Genomic DNA, 13004 nt, shown 5'->3' with positions numbered 1-13004 from the left:
AAAGAGAAAAAAAGTCTCTTAAACCCGTAATTTTATTTGTTTTAAATTAAATTCGTCTCAAATTTCGATCTTTTGTCAAGCAAACCCTTGATTTAAATTTCGCAACACAACACCCTACACTCCTTTTTTATTATTGTTAATACAACTCGTTCCACTTTTAAAAAACTAGTAATCTTTTCATGATTATACCAAAGTGACATCATTATACTTGATCCAACAATGGACAAAAGATATATTAATAAAGTATGTCGCGCATAAATAAATCATAAATAGTTAACACACAAAAGTATTTTAAATCTGTCTATAAATATATATATATTTATATTTTAAAATGTAAAAGTAAAAGAGTAGTCACTCAGTAATTTAAATTGCGCCATTTGTAAGCTATTTCCAATGGGAACCATCGGCAATTATTATCAGTAAAAACTCTTTACTTAAACGCCTTGAGGCATCGTATATAACAAACTCTTATAACAGACAGGAATAAACTAAACAAACGGAAGTTTACGTTGTTAAATTTTAAAGAAAAATAAATCTTTGTCTTGGACTTTTTAAATTTTTAATGTACTGATGTTTTCTATGCTCGTTTTTTTTACTCACGCAATTCAAACGTTAAAATCCATACCCAATGTACTTTTCTCTTTACTTGTATTTTGCTTGTTCAAGTAATTTAATGTTCACATCAACGACTCTCGTCTCGTAGTTAACTCTCTTTCATGCTTGTTCCTTTAATTTGTCCAACTTTTAATGCTATGTAACGTGCAATTATTTTTTATTATACCTACCAGACTATTTTTATTTACTTCAACACGTGATTTATTAAAACATTTTCATTTATTTTAAGAACATTTTCGGATACTTTAAAAAATAAATAATTCGATTTTTTTTTTGTCAGAATGTAAAATTATTTAAAAGACTATTCGACAGACGAAATAATTCCCTGAAAATTTCAGCTTTTAATTTTAATTTTAAGTTCTTCTCGAGCATTAAAGTTTCCCCATTTAAAAAGCATGTAAATCGAATAACTTTTTTTTTAAATTACTATAACTTAGCCCGGTTTTGAGCTATCGTTTTGAAACCTGTTTTTATTTGTAGAGTATTTGTTGTTTTTTAAAAGTGTACATAACGGTTTTGGTCTAACTCGATCCCTGTCGATTGTATCAGATCTGAAAGTCAATTTTTCACTTTTTTCATTTATTTTTGTTCATACAGTGGACTCTCGATAACTCGAACTTTGTTAAGTCAAAATCCTCAGTAATTCAAAAAAAATTTGCATTCCCTTCCATTAAAAAAAAAAAAAATTATATTATTATTATTTGAAATTTTTTATCATGTGAAATTTGTGTTTTTGACAAGTTTTTGACAGCTATCTGCTCGAATATGCTCGAAAGTGTTCCGAAAGTATCCGAAATTATCCGAAAGTATCTGAAAGTGCATCGAAAGTGTTCTAAAAGACACTTCCCAGACACTTAAATACTGAACACTTAAATACGCGATAGCTCGAATTATTTGGACTCTGTAACTCGAACTTAGCATCATTTCCCTTCCAGTATCGATAAGGCATATTTATACTCTATAACTCGAATTTTAAAAGTGAAACTCTATAAACCGAAGTTAGTAAAATATAAAGACGTTTTTCTCCGAACTGTCCAAGCTTATAGCAATCAAATCTAAATTCCTATAGAAATGTTCAATACTTCTTATATTCTTGTTTGTAATGTATATTTTCTCTCTAAATTATTTTCTTGCAAAGTTATCGACTGTTAATCAGTTCGTATCTAGACATCATGAGTGTTAAACGAAAATTAACAACTTACTCTATTACTTTATGCTTTACATAACAGAAATTAAGTGTTCTCTTAATTTTTGGTCAAATCTACTTGCAAATTTCGAACATCTTGTTAAGTCGAAAACTCGTTAACTCGAAGTTATCACTTCTCTTGAAGTTCGAGTTATCGAGAGTCCTGTAGTAAAGAAACGGCTCATCTTACAAAAAATATGCATAGGACCAATCTTTTAGGAAATTTTGTTCTCTACAAAATTGCTCATCACACTTATATTGCTAAAATGCACTGTTCATGAGATACGTGCATTTTAACATTTTACAGTAAAGAAGAAGTACTACAGTAAGCTTAAAATTTTTTTTACTGTAAAATGTTAAAATGCATGGATTTGTTTGCATAGTTAATAAAAAGTAAATAATAATATATTTGTCAAATGAAGTAAATAATTATTAACTAATATGTCAAGGCATTTAAAGTATAAACGATTGACTAAGTAATTTAATAACTATTATTTTTGTTTTTACAACTGTCTTACGATATTATCAATCCAACCAATTGAGCAATACCATCATAAAATAATTTATTTAAAAAATGAAAAAACACTTAAACGATTACGTCTTGCCGATGTAAAATCTAAAGATCAGTATTACGAGTGTAAGACAGCTGGATGGCAATTTCACCAATTAACGAAACGCAAAGTTCATCGTTATTAATATTTCGAGTAAACGAATGATTGAATAATTATAAAAATATAAACAAATAAAAATTATTATTTTTTATTTTATAAACAGCAACTAGTAATTAACGAAAACAAATATATCGTGATATTTAATAACAAGTCTGAACTTCTTGAAGAAGAGTATATGGTGCAGGATAGTGTCTAAGTATTAAGTATAGAAGGAGATTTTGTAAATAACATATCTTAGGAAGTAGTTGAGATGTTATGCAAGTAGCAGTGTATACTAACACATTATTAACATAATAAAGTTCCACTGAATGGGCAAGTAATGATAGGTCAGTCAATTGATGCCAAGTGTCAGATCTCTAGCTTATATATCAAACAGCCAAACTTGTTTGAGTATTAAACAGACAGCAAGCCATCCAGACAAACAGTCAGTCAGTCAGAAATATTTCCAGTTTATGTGTATATGTATACATATATATAATACACGTGCTCTATGTACATTTACAAATGTTATTTACTTCATCTCTATGTATTCTGGATATCTGTACTTCTAATTTCATAATAATCTACTATTATAGATATAAATGCAAGGCTCTTTCAGCAATACTCACTAGTTGATTATCGTTTACTTTTTAAATGGATGAGCAGATATAATATACCTGCTCGTGTTTTTAATTTTTGCAATAATAAAATTATGACCTAGATTATATTTTTAAAGATATAAATTATTTTTAGACTGGAAAAAAAGTGGTTAAAATGAACATTCTCAATTCTGATGTTTTTCATAAAGTAATACGGCAGTCGGACCTCGTTATAAGACTCCCTCAATTTTTCAAAATTCGCTTGAAACTTCTTCTACCACAGTGAAGTTGGCCGACATCTGATAATTTTTGAACTTATTTTTAAACATTAAATTGTTAAAAAAAAATAATTTAAAAAATTGCACTTATAGTTTTTTAAATTTTCTACATGTGCATAATTTTAGTTTTTTTTTTTTTTTAATTCATTTGGTGAAAAAAAAAAGTTCGAAAAATTCATGAGTGTGAATTTAGCAAATATGAGACAAATTTTAAATTATAAATAAAGAAATTAAAAAATAAAAAATAGAAAAAATGCACGAACTGATTTTCAAATTCTATAAATGTGCATTTTAAAATTTTATTCGATTAACATTTAATACACTTATTTAAAAAATTTTTAAATTCACAACTGTCAGCTATATTCACATAAAAATTTTACCACCTCTAAATTAAATTCAACACCAATGACCTCAAGACAAAGATAACGTGAACTTACACCTTTTTTATTTACGCAGTTTTATAAATATCCATTTTTTACTCTTTACATATCATTTATATTTTATGTATATAGTTTTATATCACCTTTGCGTAATTATTAACATAAAATTATTTATTATTTAATAATTATGTAAATAAATGGCAATTTCTTTTTTCTTTTAAATTACGAATCTATCACAAATGTCATGGTTTATTAGTTACTATTATTAAAATAAAACTTCCTAGTCTAATAAAAGTTTTATAATAGATAAATATAATATATTTTTAAAATGCATTAATAAATAATAATTATTTAAAATACATGGATGAATTATACTTTATTACTATGAATTAAAATACCGTAATATAAAAAATATATTTTTTTACAAATTTTAGTGTTTTACGATTACGACATTATTAAATCCGCCATTAAATGAGTTTTTTTTTATTAATGTAGTAAAGCCCATTTTGCCCCACTCTCCCCTAATAGGGGAAAGGGGAGTGGGGCCTTTAAATTTTAAGGGCCCATTTTTCCCCCACTTTCTCTATGTACTGCGAGAAAAGTATGCGTATTTTTGTTTATAATTTTTTTTAAACTATTAAAATTAATTCAAAGTTAAGAAGAAAAAAAAGTTAGTGGGAAAGTTAACAAACGGGTTCCCAACGTTGTAGTATAGTGTAGTATTATATATGGATACAATCCTCCGGAAGATGCCACTTAAAAAATATTAATTGCAGATGAATTTCATTGACTTTTAAAGTAACGGGGAATCAAGAGAGTCATCATCCAAGTAAAATGATATGGCATGTGTCTGTATATGATCAGTTCTATAAATTGATATTAATAAGTAGGAATCAATGTGAAACTAAAAAAAAAAAAAAAAAAAAAAAACATTATATATAATGTTTTTTTTTTTTTTAATCATCACCTAGTTAAACTATGAAAAAATACTTTCTTTAAATATTGTCATATTTATTTTTACTTTTAACAACTGATTTATTTTAAAAATAAATTTTTTTTTTTATAGATTGATAAGAGTTACGAAAGTTATGTCTTGAATTTCCTTCCTTCTGCAATCGCAATTACGTTAAAGATTTAATTATAAATATAAAAAGAGTTTTAAAGTAAAAACACAAGCTCAAGCAATTATCATCAACAAAAAAATAAAAAAAAAGTACATGAAAAATGGAGTGTGGTGTGCATTAAAGACAAGAAAGTCACTGAAGATATTACTCAGTTACAGTCTTAAAACGGTAGAGAATATAATGATACAAATAAAATCAACCAACGCCTTTTTCTCCTTTTTTTTTATTAATGTCGAAAGTATATACGACATCCACTTTCGTTCTCCATTGAGAAAAATCATTTTTACCTTTTACAATCCAATGGACGATAGACGTAATTGTTAAATAAAAATATAGATAATAATTTGCAAGTAAATCAGTGCGAACATAAACATTTTAAACTGTGTGTCAACTTGGTTTAAAAAATAATAAAATAATGTGCTTCCATAATAGTAACAGTAACAATGATTCACTGCAGGTTGTACTCAAGTACTCATAAACTGTGTAAATGACATGTTTTTATGCATCTTAGGTATTAATTTTCACCGAGATAAATTTAATTTTTTATTTTTTTCTCTGATAATTTACATAAAAAAAAAAAAAATAATAAGTCATCAATTTTATTTAGAACTTTCAAACAAAATTGACAAATTAAAATTCTTGAATAATTTTAAAAATAGTTTTTTACCATAAAAAAAATTTTTCATTACACCGTAAAACTTTTAAATTATTTAACAAAAAATTAAAAATTGGTAATTTTAAAATTACATTCTATATATTAATATTTAAATACACAGTAAAGATCCGCGTAATAAATAAAATTACTGTACCAAAAAAAGAATAATATATAAAACAATGTTACGTAAAATTTTACGAGCGATAGCAAAAAATCAAATATTTAATAAGAAATGGAATTTTTAAAAATAATAAAAATTTAAATTAATAAAATTAACAAAATTCTTGAAATTTTTTTTGTTCATATAAAACCGTTATATATTTTATCATGACATCTATAATAGGAAATAGCAAGAAAATAAGGAAGTGCAGTTTTTTTTTTTTTTTTTTTTTTTTTTTTATAAAAAGGAAAAACATTAAGTATAACGTCGGTGCACAAGTAAAAGAGAAGCCTGTTGTCTCTTGTGGGCATGATCGTCTCTTGGCGACGTTGAATTACGTGGTCAACTCAACTGGAGCATTACATGAACATATATATCTATATATTTATTTGATATGAAAACGTACAGGGCAGAAAATAAAATGGAAAGGAGGAAGTCAAGTCATTCGTATTTCCTCGTAAATATCAACAGACATACGAGATCCTCATGATCATCATTATTTGATGTTAAGATCAAATCAGTTGTTAAGATCAAATAAACATCCACTATCTTGATATTGGTCTTGTTCGACATTACAACTCTTAACTCATATAGTTATAAATTATCAACTGAAGTTCAAATTTTCTTTTGAATTTCGCGCCCCGTTTAAATATTAAATAAATTAAATATTTGTAATTTTTTTTTTTATTTCAATCATCGGGATGACACAGCATTATAATTCATATCTTTATCTATCGGCTGTCAAATTAGACGAGCAGTTTATTACTGTCGCAGGTTTGCGTGACTTGGATGTTGAGATAATAATAATAAAAAAAAAAGTAAAAAATGAAAATAAAATAAAAATTTTAAGTTAAAAAAGTGACACAACAGAGTTGAGGACCAACTTTCTATTCAAGTGAGCTGTGAGGACATTGACTAAAAAAAAGCATTCAAAGATGTAGTCTAGTGTTTTCGAAAAAAAGTATCCTTCACAAAAGCATAATCCAGTTATACTTTTAACTACCGTAAAAAATATACATAACATTTGAATCGTTTATTTGAGATACCCCATAAGTCATGTTTTTTCGAAATTGGGTTTTTTGCATTTTTGGGTTCTTTGGATGCCCCCCGTAGAAATTAATAAAAATATCTATCAAATCAGTGTTTAAAAAACAATTAACGGGGTGACAGAAATTTCATTTTATTGGGAAACACCATAAATCAATGACTTATGGGGTTTCTCAAATAAACATATGCAGTTTTAGTTTTATAGAAATAATTTTTTTCTTTTTTATTTAAAATTCGCGCTTTTTTTTGAAAAAAAAAAAATAATATGACTAATTAAAATACTTAAATTAATTATTATTTTTTGTAATTTCTGAGTTTCAGAGTTCAAATACATATTATATACTTCATTTTATCAGTCTAATAAATTATTTTAGTGGAAAAAATAAAAAAACAATGATTTTATAACTTTTTCTTCCGTTTGGTTGAGAAACCCCATAAGTCAATCAATTTTAAATAATTTTTTTAAGTAGTTTCAATTAAAAAATTTAATTTTTCTTGTTTGAATATTTTTCAGAGACGCTAACATTATTCTCTTCAATTATTTATTTATCATTTCAATGGCAAGTTTTTCCAGAAAAATGTTTTTTGTGTTTCCTGAAAAATTTTGTTTTCTTGACTTATGGGGTTTTTCAAATAAACGATTCATTTGAATATAAATTTTTCAAATATTATAATTTGAGGTTGACTGATCTAAATTAGCTTTACGGTTAAATAATATTGAAATCGATTAAAATAATCATCTATACTTGTCTGATTTAACCATAAAAAATCAAAAGGTCATTGATAATTAATCTTATAGCCTAAAAAGAGTAATCAACTGCAATATCAAAAAGAAAAGTTTATCATCGCAAGAACAACATACCATAATCAAGTATATATATATATATATATATATATATATATATATATATATATATATATATATATATATATATATATATAGAGGTATGTGAACCATTTTGGCATTACGGTAATCATGCGGACATAAAAATAAAACGATTCATCAATCTGTAATCGCGAAAGTTATATTATGAATAATAAATAAATAAAAAATCATGACACTAATAATTATTGAAGAGAAATTATGTATTAATGACAATGAATTTATTTTTTTATTTTTAAAATGACAATTACTAGTACGACATAATATATATTTATATTCGAACCCAATAGGGTTGAGTAATCGTTTGTTAATTCTGTTTGGGTTCCTAACGAGCCGACAATTTCACCAGTCAATGAAGAAACAAAAGGCAGACATGCTTCTGTAGGTATTTTATCCGATGTAGTGTGTGTACTATATTATATTGAATGAAATGAAATAAAATGAAGGTATTTAAAGTTTAAAGGCTGAGTAGGTACTGTAAATTGAGAACTAAAGAGTACTTGAAACCGCAAGTATTTAAGTACCTGAGGGTAAATTCGAAATTGCCTTCTGAAACTTTAAATGACATATATATAAATATATTGAATGGATTGCCGGGGAACGAGTCTTTAATTAACGAGCCCGGTCCTAAATCGTGTGCGATGCAATCACGATTAATGCGCGAAGAGTCACACTAAGGTGTATAATTCAAGGTAGAGTGAAAGAGTAAATGAGTCTTTTAAGTATTTATTCTAATTATAATTCCTTTTATAAATAATTATTCAAAAAATAATTATTTATTAAATTTTATGATTTTAATTTTAAAAATTAATTTTTTTATCTGAACTCCGAAAAAAAAATTTACAGCTCATGTTTTTTTCAAATTTTAAATTTATATACCCGTTAAGACTTGAAACCTTGATAGAACCTTGAAATTCTAGGATCAAGAAAGAAAAGGACTACCCGAATCAAAATTTGAAACCTTGTTAGAACCTTGAAATTCTAGGATCAAGAAAAAAAAGGACTACCCGAATCAAAATTTGAAATCTTTCCAGAACCTTGAAATTCTAGGATCAAGAAAGAAAAGGACTACCCGAGTCAAAATTTGAAACCTTGCTAGAACATTGAAATTCTAGGATCAAGAAAAAAAAGGACTTGCTAAGTATTTAAATAATACGGAAAAAAAATAAGTCCTATATAAATCCTACACTGTGAAAAATTTCCAACAAATTTTACTATGGGCGTATTGTAACACCGGACCATAAGAAAACTGCTACAAAATTTACAAGTATCCCATAGTAAACGGTATGCGCAGACGACACAATTGGGACCTATGCGCATACGTTTACTATGGGACACTTGTAAATTTTGTACCAGTTTTCTTATGGTCCGGTGTTACAATGCGCCCATAGTAAAATTTAATGGGAATTTTTCACAGTGTACAAATGTCAGTTATGAGAGAAAATGCCATGTTGAGTTGTTATATAGGTGGTAAAATTTAAAATTATCAATACTTATCAGAGCCTAAACATACTATAAAAGCTCATTTAGGCTTATGAATTCTACACTATTTATTAGGACCCAGTAGACCTACAGTTTTAACAAATTTATTTGAACCTATCAATTCGCATTTAATAAGAAAGATGCTTTTTTTTTTAAATATAGAATCGTTATGTTATTAAGCGTATAGAGTGTTAATAGGGCTTTATTAGGTCCACTGAAAGATTTTAAATTGAAGAAAAAAGTAAATTAGAATTCAAAGGACTAATGCAGGAGTTAGGAATTGGGTACCCTGATTGAACAACTGAATTCGATAGAATTAAATTTTTAATTCTCTTTAATTCAGATAAATTCTGTTAATTCGGTACCTAACCTAAAAATGAATTCTGTCTAATTCAGTAGGAAAACCAGAATTTGTCCAAATTAAAACGAATTTAAATACTTCTATTTGGTTTAATTTTGATTAATTCGAAAATAATTCTCCGATTCCTGGTTCTAAATCCGAATTAAACTGAATTTGAAATTTTTAAATCGGTTTTATTCTGTTTAATTCAAATTCAAATTTTCAATTCAGTTGAATTCTGTTTTGCAGAATTCGACAGAATATAACAGAATCAAAATTTTGAATTTGGTTGAATTCAGTTGTTTAGTCAGGGCACACGTAGAATACTTAGTTTTTAATCAGGAGTTTAAGAAGTTGTCCTACCAAATGAGAATGAATAGTTTTTGTAGGTTATAATGAGATATTAAATTTGACTTTTTAGAATCCATAGGAGCTAATAAGAGTATAAAGTATAAAAAATACTTATTTAGGGCTGCTTAAGAATGTCAAGTGAAATGGGTATATTCAAGTATACTGAGTACTTAAAGCGAAGCTAAATTTAAACGCGGGTATTTATTACTAGATCTATATCGACTCAGATTCATTTAAATCTTTTCAGGTCAAAAAACTATTTCAATTTTTTTTAAAGGTCAGCATTGAACAATAAAAAATTTGACCGACAGAATCTAAAAAAAAATACTGAATTTAGATCACCATTAATCTAATAATTAATTAATTTTTTTTTATGACATAATTTTGCTAGATATTTTATAAAAAATTATACATAAAAAAAAAATCCAAGTACAATTTAAGTCATGACAAAATCACGAATTTTATCGAAATATTTCCATGTCCTCTCTATTATATTTATATAAGATACATATAAAAATATGTAATATATTACTGAAGGTTCATAAAATCCTATCGAAAACAAGTGGCGCAATTAGCTTAAATCGTGAACTCACGAATATTACACTGAATACAACAAACATCTGTATACTTTATACATATATATATTTATATAGAGTTATAAATTCATAGATGCTGTGCAATCTATAATTCTTATCCTTTCTCTCATGTTACTTAATAAATCTTCATTTCCACTTTTTTTCTAAGCGTTTTCACGTTCAAACAAATTATTTACTCTATCGCAATAATTTTTTTTTTTTGATAAAAATTTAAAAAAAAACTTACCGACTACGTGAAGATCCTCTCATGGATGCAGGTAAAATGTTGGTAATGTTATGATTAATATTAGCATTCCTGGTGCTCCTTTGATCGGCAGAAGTTCGCGGTAATCTTGGACTACCGGCTAGGGCAATGCCCATGAGGCAAGCGGCTAATACCGCTGCTCTCATTTTCATATTTTATTTCGTTCACTTTATTTATTATATATATATTTTATTTAAAATAATATTTATTTAACTATTTTTCACACTCTAACACTCAACACTACTGTCTCTCATTAAATAATTAAAAAATAATAATAAAATCCACAAAACCTGTTCAATAAATTAAGCGGCAGTTATCTTTTATTAAATAATGTTCAATAACTAATTAGTAAAATTTTATTTTATAATTAATAATCAAAATTTTTCTGTCACAAATTAAATTTACCGCCTAATTTTTTATTTCAATCACTGGAGTAAAAATTATAAAAATTTTTTCAAACAAAAATCACTTATCCTTCACTCAAAGTTTTTTATATTTTAAATTACATAAATTAAAATGTTTATTGATATATTTTATAATTATTTAAATCAATCACGTCACAAATAAAAATTAACAGTCTCATAAAAAATCATTTTATTGATAAGAATAAATTTAAAAAATTTAAAATATCGCCAATAAAATTACACATGAATTTCACAATTTAGTGTTGATATTTGAATGTTTATTTGAAATAAATATATAATAATAAAATAAAAAATCGAGTTATAAGTATCGAGTAAGTGGCGTTAAGCAACAAAACGTCCGTCCGTGGACTCGGTTGTTGGTAAAGTGTCTGACTGTCCGCATCTCTCTCGAAGTCTTGAGTGCTGGAGTGCGGTGGTGGCTGTCACGGGGTCCGGGCCCTCCACAGCAAAAGCAACAGCAGCAGCAGCAGCCGCCTAAGCCAAAGCGTAACGAGAAGTAAAGGTAAAACCGTGTAATATAGAATGGGTTTACAGTTTACAGACTTACATTGAGTGTAGGCCGAGCTGGGTGTTGTATTGGGTCTCCTATATTTATCGATATTGGGACCGTATCAACTATTCTCAATCTATACTAGTAGATATGGGTATCAAGCATGAATTCCTTCTCGAATCCTATGTATACTACCATGGCCACCCTCACCTATTGACCGGATATCAAAGCAATACAACTTTTTATATATACATATAGATATACATATTATATACGTGTATTATACTTGATATTTACATGAGGTTGTACTCGAAAGAATTACTGGTATATACGGGCACGCGTTCTCAGTCAACTAAGACTTTACTTTCACGTCGGAACCATGACCGACGTTTATGATTACGGGCTAAACCTCCGGAAGACTACTAGCTAATACAATTCACTACATATGCTTATATTTATTAAATAGAGCTATCTATTTAAATACTTGGTTTTTTAATATTTTACTGATGATAGAAATATTTTTAATTATTTTAAATAATAATAATAATAGGATTATTAATTGTGTTGAATAATTACAAATTTTGTGAAAGAATAAGTCGGATTAATTTTTAACTCTTATCTACCGGCAAAATAGTTTACTTATCTAGATTAATTAATAATCATGATTAATTAGTACATTATCGTTCTCAGTAGAAAACCACCTTACTCTACATTGCTGAGAAAATGAATTTTTTGCATTTCCTGTTGGCAATCGTGGCAGTATACATTGTTAATGCTTCATTTATAGTTTTTTTCGAATTTTTGAGGTTATAAAAGGTGTCGCACGAAAACCTTAACTCCAAAAAAATTTTCATGATTAAACAACTGAATTCGATAGAATTAAACAGAATTAAGTTTTTAATTCTATTTAATTCAGATAAATTCTGTTAATTCGGTACCTAACCTAAAAATGAATTCTGTCTAATTCGGCAGGAAAATCAGAATTTGTCCAAATTAAAACGAATTTAAATAATTCTTTTCGGTTTAATTCTGATTAATTCGAAAATAATTCCCCAATTTCTGGTTCTGAATCCGAATTAAACTGAATTTGAAATTTTCAAATCGGCTTTATTCTGTTTAATTCAAATTCGAATTTTCAATTTAGTTGGAGTCTGTTTTGCAGAATTCAACAGAATATAACAGAATTAAAATTTTGAATTCAGTTGTTCCCTGATTAAAAAAAGGGATTTAAAACGATTTGCAATGTTAAATCCCCATAAGAAGAGGGATTCAAAAGTATTCAAAATTTTTTATTTCGAATCTTTTTAAATCCCTTTTTTTAATCAGGGTTTAGTCAGGGTTTATTTATAAGAGGAAACCGACACTATCAGATATTTAAGACAAAAAATATTTTTTCCATGCCATTTCACAGAGAAATTATTTTTATTTGAAATGCTATGGTATCATAATAATGTCCGACCATGTTAGCCACCTATAGGAAATTAAAATAAATAGTCCGA

At 26.9% G+C, this 13004-nt stretch overlaps 1 protein-coding gene across 1 annotated transcript in view; it reads right to left on the bottom strand.

The window, feature by feature from the left end:
• Nucleotides 1-11388, bottom strand: part of LOC103577280 (tenascin-R) — a 63657-nt gene extending 52269 nt beyond the window's left edge. The window contains exon 1 of the mRNA XM_008557858.3: nucleotides 10573-11388. Within this exon, the coding sequence (XP_008556080.1) occupies nucleotides 10573-10742 (170 nt within the window). The 5' untranslated portion in view covers nucleotides 10743-11388. The remainder of the gene's footprint in view (nucleotides 1-10572) is intronic.
• Nucleotides 11389-13004: the final 1616 nt, after the last annotated feature.

The sequence above is a fragment of the Microplitis demolitor genome, chromosome 1 (genome assembly GCF_026212275.2).
Source record: "Microplitis demolitor isolate Queensland-Clemson2020A chromosome 1, iyMicDemo2.1a, whole genome shotgun sequence".
Classification (NCBI taxonomy): Eukaryota; Metazoa; Arthropoda; class Insecta; order Hymenoptera; family Braconidae; genus Microplitis; species Microplitis demolitor.
This window is presented reverse-complemented; position numbering and strand designations above follow the sequence as displayed.